Source organism: Nyctereutes procyonoides, unplaced genomic scaffold (genome assembly GCF_905146905.1).
Source record: "Nyctereutes procyonoides isolate TBG_1078 unplaced genomic scaffold, NYPRO_anot_genome, whole genome shotgun sequence".
Taxonomy (NCBI): Eukaryota; Metazoa; Chordata; class Mammalia; order Carnivora; family Canidae; genus Nyctereutes; species Nyctereutes procyonoides.
In genome coordinates this window covers 25,412,125-25,434,238 of record NW_026575140.1, presented here as the reverse complement: position 1 = coordinate 25,434,238, position 22,114 = coordinate 25,412,125, and the positions used below count along the sequence as shown (strand labels likewise).

At 48.5% G+C, this 22,114-nt stretch overlaps 1 protein-coding gene across 4 annotated transcripts; it reads right to left on the bottom strand.

Moving 5' to 3' along the window:
- Nucleotides 1–136: 136 nt before the first annotated feature.
- On the bottom strand, nt 137–20,652 carry GAS8 (growth arrest specific 8). 4 transcript variants are annotated; one of them, XM_055306688.1, is made up of 11 exons: nt 20,181–20,652; nt 18,159–18,245; nt 12,374–12,571; nt 11,932–12,138; nt 9,892–9,946; nt 9,105–9,310; nt 8,407–8,574; nt 7,390–7,476; nt 4,825–5,034; nt 2,027–2,092; nt 137–391 (listed from the first exon to the last, which is right to left on the bottom strand). In XM_055306688.1, exons 1-11 carry the CDS (start codon nt 20,181–20,183, stop codon nt 242–244), a joined length of 1,437 nt encoding a protein of 478 aa, XP_055162663.1. In that variant the 5' UTR covers nt 20,184–20,652; the 3' UTR covers nt 137–241. The 4 variants fall into 4 exon arrangements, with proteins under 4 accessions (XP_055162663.1, XP_055162665.1, XP_055162664.1 ...); XM_055306690.1 differs by lacking the exons at nt 12,374–12,571; nt 18,159–18,245; nt 20,181–20,652 and having other exon boundaries at nt 9,903–9,946; nt 11,932–12,061; XM_055306689.1 differs by lacking the exons at nt 11,932–12,138; nt 12,374–12,571; nt 18,159–18,245; nt 20,181–20,652 and adding an exon at nt 10,607–11,003.
- Nucleotides 20,653–22,114: the final 1,462 nt, after the last annotated feature.

The window sequence follows — 22,114 nt, the reverse complement described above, 5'->3', positions numbered from 1 at the left end:
GTGCTGCCCTGGCCCCGAGGTGGGAAGGAGGGCAGGGGTTTGCAGAGACTGGACAGGCAGCAGGGAAGGAAGTGGTCAGGGCACCACGGGCCCAGGAGGTGCCTCTCCTCCACAGAGCCAGGCAATGGGACACAAAGCAAACATAGAAAACCTTCATTTGCAGATGATACAAATCTAAAAAACAAACAGCTCCTGTCCTTGGTGAAAGGGAAGTCATCCAGGGAGCAGTCCCAGTCGAGCTCTACGTTGGTGTGCCCACAAGTCCCGCAGGGCCCTGGCCCAGGGTCTGCCCAATCACAGCCGTCTCCAGAGGCTTGAAGCCCACGTTATCCAGAGGGATCCCAAAGGCCAGGAGCTTCGCCTCATAGGTGCGCAGCAGGTCATTGTGGGCCTATAGGATCAGAGCGACGTCAGGGCAGGGTGCAGGGCCAGGCCAAGGCTGACTCCAGCCCAGGCCGACTCCGCTCTGGAGGACATGGGAGGGTGGTGCTGGGAAACCACAAAGCTAACCTTTACTGGTGCCTCATGTGAGGCCGCACCTGGTCATAAGCACTTTTACATACATGAACTCAGGTAATTCACAATGGTAGATGCTGCCGATGTTGTTATTTCACAAATGGGGAAACTGAGGCAGAAGATACAGACTCAGAGCAGAATTGTGGTCTGAGGATGCTCCTGGTTCCTTGTCCGGCATTTCTCATTCAATCTGGTCACCTTGACTTCCTGGGCATGACCTTCCACGTATATGTGCTCACTGAGCCTCCCTGCTTTGTTTGATGCTATCTCCTGCCCCAGGTGGAGAGTGCAGATGGCTCTCCCTCCCCACTCCCAGGAAGGCTAAGGTCTGGGCAGCAGTGCTGGTGGGGCCAACATGAGGCAAGGTTCCTGTTCCCCACTCTGGAAAACGGATACTTTTTAAAGGGTGAATTGCATCAGACGATTCGAAGTGTTTGAAGAGCTGATGCACATGAAATGCCTGGAGCCTGCCCTGACTCATATCAATGAGGGCTTATTATACACACCATCAACAAAAAAAAGGGTGCTGGAGCTTGGAGCTGAGATTTAAAGGGTGAACTATGGCCAAGCCCCAGAGAGAACTAGAGGGCTGCGTCCTGGCTCTCACCCCTCTCTAGGGGACGGACCTCCTGACAACCAGGTACGAGTGATGGACGTTTCCCCAGAACTGCACACAGCAGTAGAGGGCCCTAATTCTGTGTGTCAATATCAGGGGATACCAGAATATCTAAGGGAAGGGTCCAGATGGGCAGGCCGAGGAGAGGCCCAGGGAGGGCTGGTCACCACGAAGCCTAGCGCCAATGATAGGCACTGCCTCCCTCCTAGGGTTCCACAACCCAGGATGCAGAGTACAACCAGGAAGGTACATCCACCCTGCAGATTTATAGGCTTATCTGAGTCACACTCATGGGGGTGCTGCTCAAGGTAAAGGGATCTGTAGGCAGCACTGTGTCCACATTCCCCACAGGCAAAGCCCAGACAGAGCTGTGGGCTCTGGCATGGAGGTGAGACCACTGGGAGAGGGCCCAGGCCTCTTGGGTTCATGGCCCAGGCCCTCTTGGGTTCTTGGCGATGGGATCAAGGCACTCACTGCCCCTCCCCAACTACAGGAGGCTTCCATGCTGATGTGTGTTTTTGGTGTGGGACAGGGTGTGCAGCTTTCATCAGACTTACAAAGGAGTGAAAAAAAGGTGAGACTCGTAACTGTTCCCTGTGTGGAAGAAACAAAGGAAGCCCATCCAATCACCCCAGAGGCCAGGTCTGCAACAGCAAAGGTCAGAAAGGGAGAGAGAGACAGAGTCTGCTAGACAAACTGCCCTCATTTACCCGCTGGGCATGCCCTGTAAGGGACACAAGGATGGTGGCCAGAGTTGTGGTGATGCGGCCCAGGCCACACACAGATTGACCTGAGAAGGCACAGCCAGCCTCAGGCTGTGTATACCTGGAAGGTGTAAATGATATGGGGGGGCCCTGAGAGAGGGGCGGAGGGGGGGGGGGGAGTTCCTCGTACCTTGCAGACCCGGGCCAGCTCATACTGCAAATCCTTGATAGTGGTGTTCTTCGATTCTAGAACGTCCTGAGGAGAGAAAGGTGGATGTATCTTTGAGCTTGTCTTTGGGCAGAGGCAGATGGGGGTGGGGGGCCTGGAGCTCCACAGGGAACCCCAGACATCCAGGGAATAGCAGCCTGGCTCCATCAATGTGTACGTCCACACAGGAAGCAGCCAGCCAACACAGAAAGGTCTTCAAAGGGGAAACAGAAAATAGGACCTGCCTCTCTGTAAGGAAGCTGTCTAGATGATGAGAAGTAAGGACAAGAGGTTTGAGAAGCCAGGGCAACCGAGGCCCCTTGAACTCCCACCTGCCTCCTGGGAGGAAAACTGACCAGGAAAGGCCCTGGCCCACGGGGACAGCTGCAGTGACCATTGTGCATAGGACTGCTTTTATCCCCTTTGGCAACATAGGGTTAGCTCACCCAGCTCCAAGACCAGCTGCCCTTCCCAACAACAGAGGCAGGAAAGCTCTCCTCCCCTTTCCAATGGGGAAAGGGCAACTTTTCCTGCCTGACAGCGTTCATAGGGTCTCACACACAAGTAGGGACAAGCACCCTGGTCCCTGGTGCTGCCAGCCCAGACCAGGCCCCTCCTATGCGGCTGCACCACCTCAGGCCCCAAGAGCCTGTCCCAGTGGCTCGGGTCCCACAGGCCCTGCTGCCCACTGAGCCAGGACTCACTGCTGCCCAGAAGCAATGCCTGGTCTCACCCAGAAACAAGCATATGTCACCTTGGACTCCATCAGCAGCAAGTCCTTCATCCCACATCAGTGGCAGCTCACCTCCTGCCTTCCCAGGGGGCTGTCTCTGATCCAGTCCGCCCCACCCAGAACCCTCCATGGTTCCTCACTAGCCTCAAATTCAGGCACAGGAGACATGCTTCAGAACCACTCCCATCCCTCTGGCTCTGCTTCCCTCCCTTCAGCCTTGCATTCCCCCCAACACCAGAGCAAGGGGCTCCCAAGTGTACAACACACCAGGTAGCAGCTCAAGCCTCAGGTCAAGGCCACGTGGGCAGTAGGCTAGTCCACAGTACTTTATATATATATATATATATAAAATTTATTTGAGAGAGAAAGAGAGAGAGAATATGTATGAGAGTGGGGAAGGAGAGACAGACTCTCAAGCCGACTCCACACTGCGTGTGGAGGGAGCCTGTCTTGGGGCTCAATCTCACAACCCATGAGATCATAACCTGAGTGAAACCAAGAGTCAGCCAGACGCTTAATCAACTGAGCCCCCTAGGTGCCCCTAGAGTGCTTTAAGAAAAGATTAAGTGACCTAACACAGTTAATCCTCTGGGCCCAAGTGCCATGTGAACAGATGGGGTTTATGTTCAGCTAAACGGTATGTTGACAAATCACCTTAAAAATGCTGCCTGTAGGGATGCCTGGATGGCTCAACAGTTGAGCACCTGCCTTCAGCCCAGGGGTCCCGGGATCGAGTCCCACATCGGGCTCCCTGCATGGAGCCTGTTTCTCTCTCTGCCTGTGTCTCTGCCTCTTGCTCTCTGTGTCTCTCATTAATAAATAAATAAAATCTTTTTTTAAAAAAATGCTGCCTGTGAATTTCTCGGGTTAAAACACACCTGCACAGTGAAACCTCCTTAGGCCCCTGACTCAGAAGATCTGTTTCTCCACACAGGAGGAGCAGAGACACAAGCACCCTCCACTCTGGAAAGAGGGACCTCTGGGACAAGCTGGCCTCCCCTCACTGGGCGTCTCTACGGAAACGTGCAGACCTGCATCCTAACTTCCGGGCCCTCAAGGGAACTGTACCTGGGGCTGCCCCAGATCTGATGGCTGCAGGTCATCCAGGGGGCCAGGATCCCAGCACAACCACCTTCCCTGGCAGCAACAAAGACTGCTTGTCCAGCATCACCCATTCTTTCTGTGACGCGCCCTCACTAGGCCCAGGAACAGAGACACCAGGCCCAGTTCTGGGCAGGAGATGACCTGCCAGGTGCTGTCAGGTTTTTTCTCTGCTGGGCCATAGGTGGTGGTGATCACTGTCCTGATTCCTCAGTTGACTCAGGTAACCCCTGGGCATCCAGGCCTCATCTGTCTTGTTCAGTGCTCTCCCCTCTGCCCAACACAGCCCCAGCAGAGAGGAACATCACAAATACCTGTGAACTCATGACTGGACAGATGCTCTAGCCTTGGCTCAGATGTTAACTCCCTCTGGGAAGCCTGCCCCAGGCCCCGACACAAAGGCATGCCCATAGCCCTGCCCACAGCCCACATCAACCAGGACATCTTAGTATGCCAGGTGGACTGTGGCAGTGGCCTTGGCTGACAGCTCACAGGCTCAGCTGTCCCCAGGGACTGGTTTGTCACCAGATGCCTGAGGACCACAGGACCAACATTTTCAGAGCAGCTTGAGAGACCCAGGGCCTGACAGGCTAAGCTAAACCCGTCTTGAGGACTGGATGGGCAGTGGCTCAGGGCCAGATGGTACAAAGAGGTTAAGAAGAAAGACCTCAGAAAGACATGAGCAAAACCAGTAAAGAGAGCATGGGGAGCCTAACAGCACACACAGGCCTGTGTGCACACATCTGCAACACCCATCTATGCTTGGGCCACAGGAAACCATGACGGTTCCTCCCCAACATTAACTGAGGGTCTCCACTGGAATGACAGAGGATGACACACACGTATGACACAGTGACCCCCAACCTGAGCCCAGGATACCCGCTGGGTGGGGCAAGAACATGAGGCTGCAGCCCAGCCCCTCCCCAGGAGCCCACCCGGGACCTACCTCCAGTTTGCGGGACACGAGGGTCAGCGCTGTGGGGTCCAGGTTGGAAGCCGCCAGCACCTCATTGAACTGCACCTCTTTCTTCTCCACAGCAGCACTCAGAGCCTGTAGCTTACGCTCCAGAACCAAGTTTTTGAAGCCCACCTTCTGCTGTACCTCCAGGATGGCTGCAGTGAATTTCCGATATAGCTCATCCCGCTCCTGCTGCACCTGCAAGGGTCAGGTGGTGATAAAGAGGCCACCTCCCCTGGGGGCGTGGCACTGGGGAGAAGCCTCTTCCTACCTCTGCCCCCCAGCTCCACCCCCACCTGGGCCAGAACATACCAATTCTGCAGAATGAATTCCATTCACCAGTACCCACCCATGGGTGGGTCTCTGTGTTGTCTACACTGCCTGCACACCCACGCTCTATGACAGATTAAAGATGTGCAGCCGTCCACGCTGTGGAAGGCAGGAGGAAACACTAATCAGATCCACTTCCACTAAGCTGTTTCAGGAAGCAGCCAGGTACCCTGGTGAGAGGTAGTCAGGCCCCACAGAGGGGTTGGGTTTGGGCAGTAGGCTCAGGAAAGGCCCTGTCCCTGATCACCCCTACTGAGATCAAGACATCAACTCCATCAAGCAATGTTGAGGGGATGCACTCCCTGTGCCAGCCTCAGAGCCCAGAACTCCACATGTCAACATGCCCCACAAATAGCAGATCTACAGAACAACTCTGGAGCCAGCTGCCTGCCGATAAATAAAGGTGTTCTTTTAAAAAGAGCTTTCAGTTCTTTTACTTTTCACTGTGCACATAAAAGAGCAAGACTTTGTGGAAGTATAAAAAGTAAAACACCCCTTAACCAACCTCCCAGAGGCCACGTATGAACATCTGCTGTAACCCCTTCCAGAATGTTCTCTACAGGTATAAAAACATATCTTACAGCTAGAAAGAGAAGAGGATTCTGCTCAAACCCACAGCATCTTATGCTTCCCCTTACTGTACAGTTTTCCCTAGATTTGCTTCAATCTAGTCCCTGTCACTTTGGTCTTTAAAAATTGTTGACAGAGCAGCCCGGGTGGCTCAGCAGTTTAGCACCACCTTCAGCCCAGGTTGTGATCCTGGAGACCCGGAATCAAGTCCCACATTGGGCTCCTAGCATGGAGCCTACTTCTCCCTCTGCCTGTGTCTCTGCCTCTCTCTCTCTGCCTCTCTCTCTCTCTCTCTCTCGCAGTGTCTGTCTCTCATGAATAAAATAAATAAAATCTTTTAAAAAAAATAATACAAAATTAAATAAAAAATAAAAGCTGTTGACAGGGGCACCTGGGTGGCTCAGTTGTTGAGTGTCTCTCTTTGGCTCAGGTGATGATCCCAGGGTCCTGGGATTGAATAAAACATCAGGCTCCCCACAGGGAGCCTGCTTCTCCCCTCCCTCTGCCTGTGTCTCTGCCTCTCTCTCTGTGTTTCTCATGAACAAATAAATAAAATCTTTAAAAATTTTTTTTAATTTTAAAAATTATCCAATTACTTAATTAAAATAAGATGAACATAAAAAAAATAAAAAGAACAGCTCCTCTGAGCAAACTTTATCCAAATTCTGAACAACAAACCTTCTGGCCCAGCAATCCTACTGCTAGAGATTGACTTTCTTAAAAGAGATGCTCACAGTTACACAAAGATAAACTCCATAGGCACCTTGGTGACTCAGTTGGGGAAGCCTCTGCCTTGGGCTCAGGTCAGAATCCCAAGGTCCTGGGATCAAGCCCCACATTGGGTTCCCTGCTCAGTAGGGAGTCTGCTTCTCCCTCTGCCCTTCCCCCACCCCATTCGTTTTTTTTTTTTTCTCTCTCTCAAATAAATAAATAGAATCTTTTGTTAAAAAAGAAAAAACTTAAAAGGATGATTATGTTGCAAACTGCCATGTTTGCAACAGCAAAGGACTGAAACAGATATCTGTCCAGGGGAACTGGCTGCATGAACAGTGGGGCCCTCAGGCAAGGAGCCTAACCTGGCTGTTCTATGTGCACAATCTGGAGAGAGAGCACAACTAAGTGGAGATTAAAAAAGAAAAGATAAGAAAAAGCGCATGAAGCCACAGCTATACAAGGATACACAGGAAGTCTGTGGGAAACTCAAGGAGCTGCTACCACTTGTGAGGAGAACAGCGCTGAGCAGCAGGAAGGCCCTCTCATGTTCACTTACAGATGTCAGGATTCCATGACTTCCTTCCTTACCAAGCACGCCTAACACTTTAGTACTTAGAGACATGTCTATAGATGAAAAAGATCCCAGATGCAAGGGGCCAGGTACCCTTCATGTGTCTCAGAGATGAGCCTGCAGGAGAACTGGGAATGACTAGCTCCCACCAGGGCATCTGCGGGGCCTTCTACAGAACATGCCACAGGTTTGTGCCTCATCACCTCATAGAGCCTTGCAGAATGAGGAGTGGGCAACAGGACTCCTAGCTTCAAACCTTGAAAACCCAGCAACAGCACTAAGACCTCTGGGAACCAGGTGCAGGAAGAATTCCTCGCTGATCAGGCATCCAGCCAGCCGGCTGCAGGACCCGCCCAGCACCTGCTCACCTTGAGGAACCGCTGCTCCAGCACCTCATGTTCCCACTGTAGGGCCTTCAGCTCTTTCTCAGCGACCTTCAAACGGGCTTTTGTACACTGGAGAGAAAATGAGGGGTAGGACACAAAAAGTATTCGGATCAGGCATCCACATAGCACAGGCTCCTAGAGGGCGGCAAGCCCAAAAATAATCATCGGAAGAGCTGGCTCAGGATCACCTGGTGACTCTTGATCTCAGGGTTAGTTCAAGGCCCACACTGACTGTAGACTGCTTCAATAGAAAGAAAAAAGAAGAAAAGAAAGAAAGAAAGAAGAAAAGAAAAGAAAAGAGAAAAGAAAAGAAAAAAGGAAAAGGAAAAGGAGAAGGAAAAGGAAAGAAAAGAAAGAAAAAAAAGAAAAGAAAAGAAAAGAAAAGAAGAGAAGGGAAGAGAAGAGAAGAGAAAAGAAAAAAAGAAAAGAAAAAAGAAAAGAAAGAAAAAGAAAAGAAAGAAAAGAAGAAAAGAAAAGAAAAGAAAAGAAAAGAAAAGAAAAGAAAAGAAAAGAAAAGAAAAGAAAAGAAAAAAGAAAAGAAGGCAACCTGGGTGGCTCAGCGGTTTAGCACCACGTTCGGCCCAGGGTGTGATCTGGGGTCTGGGATCGAGTCCCACATTGGGCTCCCTACATGGAGCCTGCTTCTCCCTCTGCCTGTTTCTCTGCCTCTGTGTGTGTGTGTGTGTGTGTGTGTGTCTCATGAATAAATAAATACAATCTTAAAAAAAAAAGAAAAGAAAATAGAAAGCAAGCAAGCAAGCATGAGCTGGCTCAAAGACACAAGAAGCTAAGCCTAACACTGGCAGGCTGGTAGGAATGTCTCACAGAGCACGCACCAACTTCCCCTCCCATCTATGGAGGACACCAGTCAAACAAAGGAGAGATGCATTTGTCCCTAAAGGCCAAACCCTGCTCTGGGTCTCAGGAGACAGCTTACTGATGTTCTTCTCCTGAGCCCTGGAGAAAGTGTGAGAAAGGTAAATTCAGGAGGAAACTCACAATCAGAATCTGCTTGTCCCACTCATAGTTCTTGAGCTTCTTCTGCATTTCGTTCATGTCATCCCGAGCCTTCTGGAGAGGGTCTGCCAGGCGCTTGTTCTGCATGGACACCTCCATCATCTCCTTCTCGAGGTGATCTTCCTTCTTGCGCATGTCCTCCATTTGTTCCTGTTGGCACAAGCGCAGGTGTGGAAGGGTTAGGCAAAGCAGAGGGAGCTGCAGTCTTTGTGGGTGAGGGCCATGAGCCCTCCTGGCTCAAAGAACAGCCCTGAGGTCCTAGACCTATTTTAGGTATAAACAGAGTAATTTTGCACGGTCTTAACTTATTCTGAATTTTCTAGGAATGCCCCTTCTACACAAATTGAGATAACACTTTGCTCATGACCCATGGGGCATTCCCCACTTTGGAAACTCTGCCACTGCCAGCACTTACAGGATGATGACACCACTCGTGCAGCCATGCTGTAGCTCCCACTGCAATTCTGCATGACCTTTTCTACCTGTCAGATGCATCCTGCCCCATAGCCCCATCTACACTATACTCAGGGCAACATCCTGGCTGTTTTCAGCTATAAATGTGGAGAGGTTACACTACCTATGAATTTCAGTCAAGGACAACAGATATTTTGGTAAGTTGGGCCCAATGGGGCCAAGGGCTAGTGTCTGAACTCCTGATCTGGTCAGCCCTTGAGTGGCACCTTGAGGGAGTTGATGAGGGCCAGATTGTTGAGGGTGATGTCGTTGTAGTAGTTCTTGATGTCTGTAAAGGCCTCTTCATGCCGCTGCATCAGCATGTTGATCTGGCCGTTCTTCCTCTCCTCCACCTCATGGATCTCAGTCTTTCTCTGCAGGTCAAGCTCATCCCTAAGCATCTTCATCTTTTTATCATACTTGGCCTCAATTTCTGAAAGGCAGAAGCACAGAGAGGAGCAGATTACCCAGAGGCTCCAGAAGACATGGAACCTATAAACACGGCCCAAGAACACCCACCAGGACAAAGGCTGTGCAAACAAGCTCACAAATGACATACAGCATGCACAACATAGTCTGCCTTCCTTTGTGTGTAGCAGACATTGCTAATCAATCCCTGGGTTAGGGTCACCTGATCCCATGGCAGTGTGGTCAGCCAGTCAGACTACAGAGTCTCATCAGTAAACCAGACAGACTTCTCAAATGGGAGCCCCCTCAGGTCAGGAGCCATGGAAAAGACTATTCTAAGAATACTGCCAGTTGCTCCTAACTGCTGATTTATGCCAGGAGTGGGGAAGTAGGTGGTCATCACAGTCTCTCCAGCTTGCATGGAAATAAGTTGTTCCGGGATTCTGAACAATCCATCAGCCTTGGAAGCTATCACATCTTCTCTTAGCATGTCTGGCCCAATTTAACCTGGTTTCTGTGCTTGGGTTAGTAGCCCTGAAGGTAAATGACCTTCTGATGGGAGGGGCGCTGGCACTGTCTTATTCAGCGTACATGTGAGAAACCAACCTCGCACTTGCCTCTCAAAGTCATTCCGCATCTTGGTGATCTCCTCAGTGTGCTTCTGCAAAGGCAGAGAAGCAGGCTGTTACCAGGTGACACATACACACAGAAGCCTCTCCCTGGGGCTGGCCCAGCTCCTCAGTGGTATGAAAAATTCAACTCAGTAAACCCTGTGCTGTTACTGGTAGGTGCTGGGTTCCTCTCATCTCCAAGCTCACGCATCATGCTCAGAATAATGTGGTTTTGGTAACTCCCACATTTCACAATTCAATTCCCTCAGCTAAAGTCACCTCTGAGCTTGACAGAGAATTATAAGACATTCCAAACACTAATCATGCTTGGCCCTTGGCTCAATCTGCCTGCACCCAGGCTGGAGACCACTGGCCATGTCTACACAGAGCTGTAGGCACTCTCCAGATGCCTGCCAACTCTGCCTCAGCTGTGTCTTAGAGCAGTATTAAAAATTATTATGACAGTTATAGGGACGCCTGGGTGGCTCAGTGGTTAAGCATCTGCCTTTGACCCAGGATGTGATCCTGGGATCTGGGAATGAGTCCCACATCGGGCTCCTTGCAGGGAGCCTGCAATAAAATAAAATCATAAATAAATAAATAATAAATAAATAAATAAATTTATTATTATGACAGTTATATATTAATTTTTTCAATAAAAAGTTTAGATTATATTTTAGAGTAGTATTTTTGTACAAAGGGGAACTGACCATGTAACTATTCCATATGCAGACCTCAGGTAAGCAGACAGCCCCACATTACTAAATTCACTGGAAACCAGCCCAGGCTGTACTTCTGTCAGCAAAGACCAGACAATTCTTGCAGACCAAGACTTCACCCTCAGGCTTCGCTGCAAAGTCTGCACCATTACTGATTTTTTTCCAGATTGAGTTGAGGCTGGTTTGCCTCTAGGCATGAGGCAAATGTGTGACAAAGTCTTCTCAACCCATGGCCAGGAAAGAGCCTTAGAAAACCAAAGTCAGGGATGCCTGTGTGGCTCAGCGGTTGAGCATCTGCCTTTGGCTCAGGGCATGATCCTGGGGTCCTGGGATCGAGTCCCACATCGGGCTTCTGCATGGAGCCTGCTTCTCCCCTCTCTTTCTCTGTGTCTCTCATGAATAAATAAATAAAATCTTTAAAAAAAAAAAAAAAGAAAGAAAGAAAGAAAGAAAACCAAAGTCAGACACATCTTCCCTCACCCCAAGTCCACCAAAGGTACCCCAACTCAGCTTGGGTCAAAGGCCCAACCCTAACTGTGGTTTTTGATGCCAACAGGCTCTGACCTATCTCCCGCACCTCCTTGCCCCTTGTTCCTCTGGACCTTCACACTGGCTCATTCCCTATCCCTTCTCCAGACTTGGTCTCCTCAAGCCCAGCTCAGCCCCCACCTCCTTCCAGCCTTTTTCCAAATGTCACCTTCTCATTGAGGCATCCCCAGAACTTCTTGTGAAAAAATGCAAAACCCCCCCAATCCCCAGCACCCTTTTCCCACAGCACTCATGCCTGTGGATATGCTCTATGCATTCAACAGTCTATTCTGTCTTCCATCTCCTTACTGGACCATCAGGGCCTGGGACCTTACAAGCACTCACCAAACGAATTTCAACCACCATCTGGAACCTCTCCAGCCCCCTCTCAGAAAGGACCAAAAACTCGGCCAGTTTTGGTCATGAACCTGACTTGCATGACAAACTGCTGTGGCTGCCTAGGGGCTAGCACACTGGACACTTTAATGGTTCTGTATATTTCTAGGTGCACCTGATAGACTCCCTGGGAAAGCAGCCAGGTGTCAGGTATCAGCAGCATGTGGAGAGGGACCCTGTGAAGTCAGTTTGTTGCTCAAGTTGAGACATGACTTCGTACTTGGCTCCCAAATGGGATTTGTCTGGCTGTGTGCTTTTTTTCTTTTAATATTTCAATTAATTGCTAAAATGTGAGGAACTTCTAAAAAAAATATGAATTCCCAGTTATGTTGAATAATCAGGAGTTCACGGTCCCCAGGAGCCAATCAGGCCCTGGCGACCGTCACACCTACCAGCCGCAGGTTCTTCACCACCACCTCGTTGGCCAACTCCTGCTCCTTGAGCTCCACCTTTAGCGCCCGCATATCTTTGCGTAGTATACCCTCCTGTGTGTGGTGCTCCTTCTGGGCCAGCTTCATGACCACGGTGCCCTCGGCCTTCATCTCTGTCAGGTTGTTCTGATGCTCATACAGCAGGTGTTTCACCTTCTGCTTGTAGACCTGTGGGCAGCGGGAGCACCACCTGCTCACCTGCACACTCTCACACACACTCTTGCATATGCATGCTCACCTGTACGCACATATCCTTTTATGAAAAATACCCTAGTTTCCCAGTGTAAAGGGTACAAAGGGGTGCAACCCCCAAAGAAAGGAGAGAAAATGCCCCCTGTCCCTTGTCCACCCCTCTGTTCCATACACGAAGACCTGCTGGGATAGGCAGGTCAGCCCCACTTACCTTGATCTCAACCTGATGCCTCTCCTCAGCCTCCTCCATCTCCCGGTCTTTGTTGCGCAGCTCAGCCTTCTTCTCCTCCAGCTGCCTCCGTGTGATCTCCCAGAAGGTGTGGATCTTGTCCCGCTCTAATTGGAAGTAGTTGCGCTCCTCGCGTTCACGGTCCAGCTCCTCGCGGATGCGGCTGATATGCTCCTCCACCTGCCAGGCAGAGCAGAGCCATGAGGACCCAGCAAGGGCCCACCCAATTCAAAGAAAAAAGAAGGACAACTCACACCTACAAACAAGTAAAAACTAAAAGTAAAAAGTGAAAATATGATGCTAGGGGGCACCTGAATGGCTCAGTGGTTGGGCATCTGCCTCTGGCTCAGGTCATGATCCTGGGGTCCTGAGACAGAGTCCTGCATCAGAGTACTGCAGGGAGCCTGTTTCTCCCTCTGCTTATGTCTCTGCCTATCTCTCTGTGTCTCTCGTGAATAAATAAATAAAATCTTTTTTAAAATATATGACGCTAGGAAGGTTCCAAAGATAGGAGATTCAGAAAATAGCAGAAATATCTTGAATGTGGGGACTTCTGGGTGGCTCAGCTGTTAAACACCTGCCTTTGGCTCAGGGCATGATCCTGGAGTCCCAGGATCGAGTCCCACATCAGGCCACGGCATGGAGCCTGCTTCTCCCTCTGCCTATGTCTCTACCTCTCTGTCTCTCTGTGTCTTTCATGAATAAATAAATAAAATTTTTAAAAAAAGAAAGAAATATCTTGAATGTGGGCAATAATCATAATATGATTATATCCTTTAATCCATTCCTGGGAATTTAGACTAAAGAAATTTTGCAAAAAAACACAAAAGCTTTCTGCTCAAAGATATTGGCCACACCATTATTACGACAGCAAAAAATTTTAAAAGGATAGGGCACCTGGGTGGCTCAGTTGGTTGAGAGTCGAACTCTTGGTTTTGGCTTAGGTCGTGATCTCATGGATGGTGGGATAAAGCCAGTCGGGCTCCACGTTCAGTGGGGTATCTGCTTGTAGGTTCTCTCCCTCTGCCCCTCCCCCCCACTCACACACATGCACTCTCTCTCAAACAAATAAATCCTTTTTAAAAATTTTAAAAGGAAGTAATCTAAGATGATTTTAAATAGTGAAATGATTGAAAAATTAGAGTAAATCTATAGTAGGATTATAGGTCCCAAAGACACACAGATAAGAAAATGTTAGAGCACCATAGATATTCACAAAATAACGCTAAATTAAAAAACACTCACCTTTAAAGGTATGTGTTAAGCAAAAAAAATACACAAAACCAGAAGACCCCCTAACAGTCAAAAAAGGTTTGATCCAAAACCAACTGCAAATCTGCAAATAGGTTAAAAAAAAGGAAAGTAGGACAGGCTCTTGGTTTCCTTGTGAATTTTATTTCCATCAAGATTTGGTCATCAGTGTCTCCACAGGCAAGGGAAACAGAAGCAAAAATGAACTATTAGGACTTCATCAAGATAAAAAGCTCCTGCACGGCAAAGGAAACAATCAACAAAAGTAAAAGGCAGCCCACAGAATGGGAGAAGATATTTGCAATGATATTTCGGATAAAGGGCTAGTATCCAAAATTTATAAAGAGCTTATCACACTCAACACCCAGAAAACAAATAATTCAGTTAAGAAATGGGCAGAAGACATATGTATAGACACTTTTCCAAAGAACACATCCAGATGGCTGACAGACACATGAAAAAATGCTCACCATCACTCATCATCAGGGACATACAAATCAAAACCAGATTGAGACACTACCTCACACCAGTCAGAATGGCTAAAATTAACAACATAAGAAATAAGAGGTGTTGGCAGGAGGATGCTGAGAAAGGGGAACCCTCTTACACTGTTGGTTGGAATACAAACTGGTGTGACCACTCTGGAAAACAGCAGACAGGTTTCTCACAAAGTTAAAACGAGAACTACTCTATGACCCAGCAATAGCAATACTAGGTATTTATTACCCAAAGGATACAAAATACAGATTTGAAGCAGTACACGCACCCCAATGTTTACAGCAGCATTATCTACTATAACCAAATTGGAGAGAGCCCAAATGTCCATCAACTGATGAATGGATACAGAAGATGAGGAATATACATATAATGGAATACTACTCAGCCATCAAAAAGAATGAGGTCTTGCCATTTGCAACAACATGGGGAGCCTGATGTGGGGCTTGTTATCAGGACCCCGGGATCAAAACCTGAGCCAAGGGCAGACACTTAACCTACTGAGCCACCCAGGTGCCCCACCATAAAAGACTCTTAGTGATAGAGAACAAACTGAGGGATGAGGGAGGTGGCTGGGGGATGGAATACATGGGGGGTAGGCATGTTAGGGTGAGCATTGGGTGTTGTATGGAAGTGATGAATCACTAAATTCTACTCCAGAAACCAATATGGCACTGCATGTTAACTAAGTAAAATTTAAATTAAAAAAAAAAAAGAATTTGTCATCTTCTGAGCACAACATCAAGCCACTCACTGTTAAGGGTTTCTCTCCTGATAACCCCACTTCCCCACAAAGAAATCACATTTCTCACTTGAAGAGAAGGCCAAGATAACAACCACCTGAGGAGTGGTAGCCGGAGGAGCTCTGTGGTGAGGAACCTGCATGGAGCCTGGCTGCCCAGGAGCGTCTGACTAGGGCCTCAGTGGATGGCAGGGTCTTCGTGTCACAGACCTTTAGTGTCCAAACTCAAAATAGCTTACACTAGGCTCCTACCTACTTTGACTAGCTGACTGTCAGATTTCAATGAATATTGGGTTTCTTATAAATATACGGATTTCTAGCTTCTCTTTAAAACTCAGGAAACAGGATCCCTGGGTGGCTCAGTGGTTTAGTGCCTGCCTTTGGCCCAAGGCATGATCCTGGAGTCCCGGGATCGAGTCCCACATCGGGCTCCCTGCATGGAGTCTGCTCCTCCCTCTGCCTGTGTCTCTGCCTCTCTCTCTCTGTGTGTGTCTCTCATGAATAAATAAATAAATAAAATCTTAAAAAAAAAAAACTCAGGAAACATGGGTGCTTGGGTGGCTCAGTCAGTTAAGCATCCAACTCTTGATTACAGCTCAGGTCATGATATCAGAGTCATGAGATCAAGTACCTCATCAGGCTCTGTGCTCAGCAGAGTCTGCTTGAGATTCTCTCCCTCTCTATCTGCCCTCCCCTTGCTCTCACTCTCTCACTTTCTCTCAATAAATAAGTAAATAAAATATTTTTTAAAAATAAAAAAAAAACATACCACCCAGAGCCCAATGCCCATAGAGTAATCATCCAATTAACTGACTGCAGCTGTCCCCAGTCCCTCAACCCTGCTGGACCCTGGAGAGGTCTGGGGTGGCAGTCGCACACGTGCAGAATGACCACTGCTGTGTCCCAGTCCTGTACCCACGGAGACAAGAAATAGCTCAAGTGTTGGGACAATGTGATGTGCAATCCAATCTCCACACAGCAGCTCCAGTGATCTCTCCAAAATACAAACTTGAACCCATTACCATCTGCTAAAACTACCTATGGTTTCCCTGCATACAGAATAAAGCAACTCCTCACCACTGTGCAAGGGCCTCTGCCCAGCTCTCCACCTTCAGCTCGTGGTATTCTCCTTTGTATTTAGATCTTATCATAAAACTATCAAAAGAAGGACACCTGGGTGGCTCAGTCCATTAAGCCTCCAACTCTACTCTTGGTTTTGGCTCAGGTCATGATCTCAGGATCCTGGGATCAAGCCCTGCGTCAGGCCCTGAGCTCAGTGAGGAGTCTGCTTCTCTCCTTCTCTTGCTCTTTCTCTCTCAAATAAATAAATAAATCTTAAAAAAAAAAAAACTATCAAAAGAAAGTTAGGTTTACTAACACTAACACACAAGCTGACATGGAACCCTCCACAGGTCCCTATCAGACACTCATGGGTCAGTCATCAAGATGGAGGCTGAGGGAGGCACTACATCTGCTCTCATCATTCATAATGTGTTACAGTTGTTTTTTTTTTAATTTTTATTTATTTATGATAGGCACACACAGAGAGAGAGAGAGAGAGAGAGAGAGAGAGAGAGAGGCAGAGACATAGGCAGAGGGAGAAGCAGGCTCCATGCACCGGGAGCCCGACGTGGGATTCGATCCCGGGTCTCCAGGATCGCGCCCTAGGCCAAAGGCAGGCGCTAAACCACTGCGCCACCCAGGGATCCCTGTGTTACAGTTTTTAAGAGGCTTTTGACTGAAATTATAATTATATAATTATGTTCTCTAGCTCTTCATCAAAATGAACAAGTGACTTAAAATAATTCCAACTGTTTAATGGCAAATAAAATAAATAAGAATACTATATATGCATATACAGTGATAACAGCTCAGCAAACATCAGCTACATAAAAGGGTAAGACTGAAAGGATACACAGAAAATTAAAAATGGGTTTTATATCCCGGGACACCTGCACCCCAATGTTCGTAACAGCAATGTCCACAACAGTCAAACCGTGGAAAGAGCCACAATGTCCTTTGACAGATGAATGAATAAAGAAAATCTGGTATATATATATATGTGTGTATACACACACACACACACACACACACACACATACACAATGGAATATTACTCAGCCATCAGAAAAGACGAATACTCACCATTTGCTTCCACATGGATAGAACTGGAGGGTATTATGCTGAGAGAAATAAGTCAATTGGAGAAGGACAATCATCATATGCTTTCACTCATATGTGAAATATAAGAAATAATGAAAAGGATTATAAGGGAAAGGAGGGGAAATGGGTGGGAAAAATTAGAGAAGGAGACAAACCATGAAAGACTCCTAACTGGGAAACAAACAAGAGTTACAGAAGGGGAGGCAGGTGGGGGGATGGGGTAATTGGGTGACAGGTACTAAGGAGGGCACTTGACGGAATGAGCACTGGGTGTTATACTATATGTTGGCAAATTGAATTTAAATTTTAAAAAACGGGCAGCCCCGGTGGCGCAGCGGTTTGGCGCCGCCTGCAGCCTGGGGTGTGATCTTGGAGACCCGGGATGGAGTCCCACATCGGGCTCCCTGCATGGAGCCTGCTTCTCCCTCTGTCTGTGTCTCTGCCCCTCTCTCTCTGTGCCTATGAATAAATAAATAAAATCTTTAAAAAATAAATAAATAAATAAATTTTTAAAAACATAAAAAAATAAATTTAAAAATTGTTTAAATAAAAAATAAAAATTCCCTTCTACTGCCAAAATAATAAATAAATAAAAATAGGTTTTATATCAGAAAATCATTTTCTTCCAAATTCCTACCACCCTATAAAAAAAAATTCTTCAATGTAGCTGTATTGTTGGGTTTTGGTTTTTTTTTTTTAAGATTTTATTTCATTTATTTATTCATGAGAGACACACAGAAAGAGGCAGAGACACAGACAGAGGGAGGAGAAGCAGGCTCCATGCAGGAAGCCTGATGTGGGACTTGATCTCGGAATCGGGATCATGTCCTGAGCCGAAGGCAGATGCTCAACTCCTGAGCCACCCAGGCATCCCTGTAATGTTTTTTTTTAAATATGTACTCCACTTGATAGTTTTGGAGAAAATGAGAAGAATGGAAATGGGAGATAGCATATAGTGGTTTGGATAGAAGTGCAGGAACAGACTAAGGGGAGACAGACAAGGAGGCAGTAGGCAGTAGTCTGAAAGAAGTTCATAAAGACACACAGCCAGAGACAACTTGGAGCAACACCCACCAGTCCCATCCCGACCCAAGACGAGGCTAAGGCCTTGCTCACCTGCTCCTTGCTCATGTCCTCCGGAGCAAGCCCGTCAACAATCGGGGTACCTTTGGTTTTCCCTTTCTTTCCTTTCTTCTTGGGTGCCTTTGATTAAAGAAAAGATGATTAGGTAAGGAAGGGAAACTCTGTCTAAAGGCATCACCTTCTGGCTGGCTCTGATGAGCCCCTGGGCATACTGGGATAAGAGTACCTGTTCTGGCACCTCTCTCCTATTGCTCACTGTCTCATGCCCCATCTGGAGCACATCACTGTGCCCTCAGGTTTCCCACCCATAACCACCCACACATACTCTATTGACACCTTTCAAGAAGCAAGGGAAAAAATCATCCTTTTCAGAAGAGAACATTTTCTCCCTCAAAAAGGAAGGGAGGGAGAACGTGTTCCAAATCGACTCCTTGGTATGTGGCAGGGACCTCCTGGGCATGAATACAAAATTTGCTTAGCCAGGAAGAATCCCAATAGCACACTGTCAAACATTACCACGTTGGCAATACCTGGTAACCACCATAGAGAAACCTGAAAAAAAACTGGGTAAGGAGAAACGGCCCTACAGCAATGATCACAGGTGGTGACATGAGGCTTCCTTTCTTCCAAATATAAAACTGCTTCCAAGGGCCTTGGTCAAGAGCTGAAGCAGACAGCACTCACCACAGAGTGGGTGCTCTGTAAATGAACCACACGGAACTGGTCATAGTGTCACTTTTGCTTTTAACAACTTGGACAAGATGAAAGAACCTCCCACCCCCATTCACTTGCCAAGGGCCACTCAAGTAGGTATTGAACTTCCAAATCCTTACCTTCTGCCTTCACTTCTAACTAATTCTGTGATTCATGCTTTTGTGTGTGCATGCATCTACATGTTTCTGTAACACGTGTGTGTATGCATCTAAATGCTTCTATTAATGCTTTTATATGTGTTTATGTATGTCTACAGGTCTAACGTTTTTGTGACTACAAAAAAATTTATTTAAAAAAAATTTTTTTACAAAAAACTTTTACATGGATCTTAAAAACACAGAAAAGTAAAAAGAAAACAGGAAAATCACCCATATTCCAACAATCTAGTGATACACGTAGGTATTTTGGTGGTCTTTTCCAGCTGGTTTTAAAAGACCCATGCACTGAAATCTTTACTCCTAGCCTACTGCCCTCTTTCCCAGCCTTCTACTCCAAGAAGTCCAGCCCAAGAGAAGGTCCCACAGGTTCTTAACTGCTTGGTAATTCACAGCCAAGTGCAGGAGCTTGGCATAGCTCTGGGAGAGGCATCCTCCCCACCAGCTGATACTCCCTCCTGCTGCGTCTGCCTGGAAAACCAGCTCCTGAAAACTCCTGTATCAGGGCGGGGCAGCTGAGGGTCCTACTACGGGAGAGAGACAGGGATGTAGAACTGGTGAAGCCATGAGCTCTCACCCTGCTCTGCTCCGTATAGGCCTGACTCCTCCGAAGCTCTGCATGGAAATAGCTACTACTGTACCCTGAGGCTCTGTCCAGGACCCCTTGGTGCAGAGGGACCCCTAGCCACGCTGGTGTGCCCCAGGTTCTTCGTCCCAGAGAATGGAGGTCCCTGAACCCGACTGTGCGCCATGGGACGCTGCATGCATCAGGGTCCTAGGCCTGCCTGTACCTAGGTCCTAAAGATCTGGAAGATTGAGACTTCCAAACAGGAAATCCTTCTGACCAGGTCCTTCTGGACAGCGTGCACGCCAGACCCTGGATCGGGACGGGGCGTCTATGTGCACCCCTGCGAGCGCCGGATCCTGGAGAGCTCAGAGAGCTCGGATCGCTCAGGTCCAAGTGCGTGTGGGATCCGCGATCCAGGATCCCGAGCACCCAGTGCCCTCCTCCCCAAGACGCCACGAGAGTACCAAGGCCTCAGTTCCAGTAACCCGGAGCCCCAGGCCTCCCCATTCTGGGGTCTCAGCGTGCACAGGTCCCGGGGACCCAGGCTTCCCCGTCCGGGGGCCTCTCTGCGCGCAGGGCCGGGTAACCAAGGAGCCCCAAGGCCCCGCTCCTCCTCACCATGGCTCTGGCGGTCGAGTCTTGCCGCCCCCCGCAGACAGAAGCGCCAGCCGGGCGGAGGCTGCGCCGTCTCCCGGCAACCGATGGGCGGTCCTGCGCGAAGTCTTGAAGATCCTCGCGAGACTCCGAGGGCTGTGACAGCCCCTAGCAACCGCGGAGGCGAGTTCCTAGCAACGCGCGCTGGGCGGAGCCCGGGGTTGCCGGAGTGGGTGGGTCTTGCCAGCACCCTGGCATCAACCCCGTGCTTGATCTCCCCGAAGCTCCTAAACGCATCCCGTTGCGATTTGGTGGTGTTTGGTTTTGTTTTTTGCGTGTCTCCCCGACTAGCACCTAAGCTCCACGAAAGGGGGAGGAACTGCTTCGTCCACTTCTTAGCTACAGCGCCTGCTGTACGGAGCAGATGCTCGGTAAAGATGCCTTCAGTGAAGGAGGGGGACAGGGAGGAAAGGAAGATCTGCCACCCAAGGGTCCCAGGCGTTATCCAAATTAGATTCAAATTTGGGCTGAGGTCATGCCCATCGGCCACACACACCCGCCCACCTTCGAAATTCCTGCCCCCACCTCCTCACTCCCCCCACCCCCTCCCCACCCCCACCCCCCGCTGTCCCGCTAAGGATGGAAGATAGCTAGGTTTCGCCCTGTGAGGAAAACTAGAAACCTCTGCCAGGAGTTTCCAGGCAGGAAGTGCAGAAAACAAAACAAAACAAAACAAAACTTCTTGCTCTGAAAACTGCTAGCCATTATATGATTTCGAAAGTGAATTTCATCTTATTACCTTAGGTACATCGCTCTAGTCAACCAGAAAGCTGAGAGTTTGTCATTAGCAGTTGTCCATCTTTACAGACCATTTGTCCTCTTTCTTTCTACACTCTCTACTTTAGCATCTTCCTAACTAGTGCAGTGGGTCATGTTTTCCCTCCCATCTGTTTGGGGACGGAGAAGATTCCAGAATCTCCTCCCCGCTGGAGAGTTGCACTGGGGACAGAGCATGAGTACTGAAGACGGGCCTGGGTGAGCTTGGATCTGCCAGTCTCACCCAAGGAGGAAGATGCCTCATTCATTGGGCTCACTTACGTCCCAGGTGCACACAGAAGCAGGGATCTAAGAGCCACAGTGATGACCCTGAGGGACTTCCTGTTGCTCACCCAAGCCCTGGATGCTCTTGGTTTGGAGCTTGCACAGAGCCATGATTTATTTAGAGCAGGCCCTGAGGCCTTTCTGCTGTCTGGCCATGTCTCTGTGCCTGGACAGCCAAGAGCTTGCGCCTCTGTGCCCAGACACCACCGGCCTGATCAGGGCCTCTGCCCACTAATGCCAGGCCTTCCAGAGGAGTTTTGGCAGGCAACACAGTGCAGCTGGGTAACACAGAGGGGTAACTGTTGTCATTTAACACTTACTTTGGCAGACCCAATATGCTAGGTGCCTCACGTTAATTGGCTTCTTTGCTTTAGAAGTCTGGGATCTCTGAATTAAATAAATGCATTAACATTAATTCCTTTCAGCAAAAAGGGCAAAAATAAGAAGGTTAGCTAAGGATAAGAAGAGAGGGAATTCATTTGTCAAAACCAGCAGCGTTGCTTAGTTTATCAGTGTGGATTGCAGAGATGAATAGTTCAAGGGAGCCTGGCTGACAACTCCCCTGGGCTCCTGACAAGGCCCACAGTGACCTGTGCTTTTCGTATTGGATTTGAGTTCAGATCCTTAGAAAAGAGCCTTCTCTTCACATGTGTGGCTCAAGATACTTTTATTCAGCATCAAGCTGTGCAGCTCTGAAACCAAGATAAATGGCAGCTGAGTTTCCTGCAAAATCACAGAGCAAGTGTTAATACATACAAACCCACTGACCATGTTGACTAATGTCTGGCCCTTCCTAATACCTGCTTACTTGGTGGGTCAGGCAAACTGCCTTGGGACACTACATCAACTCAATAGAT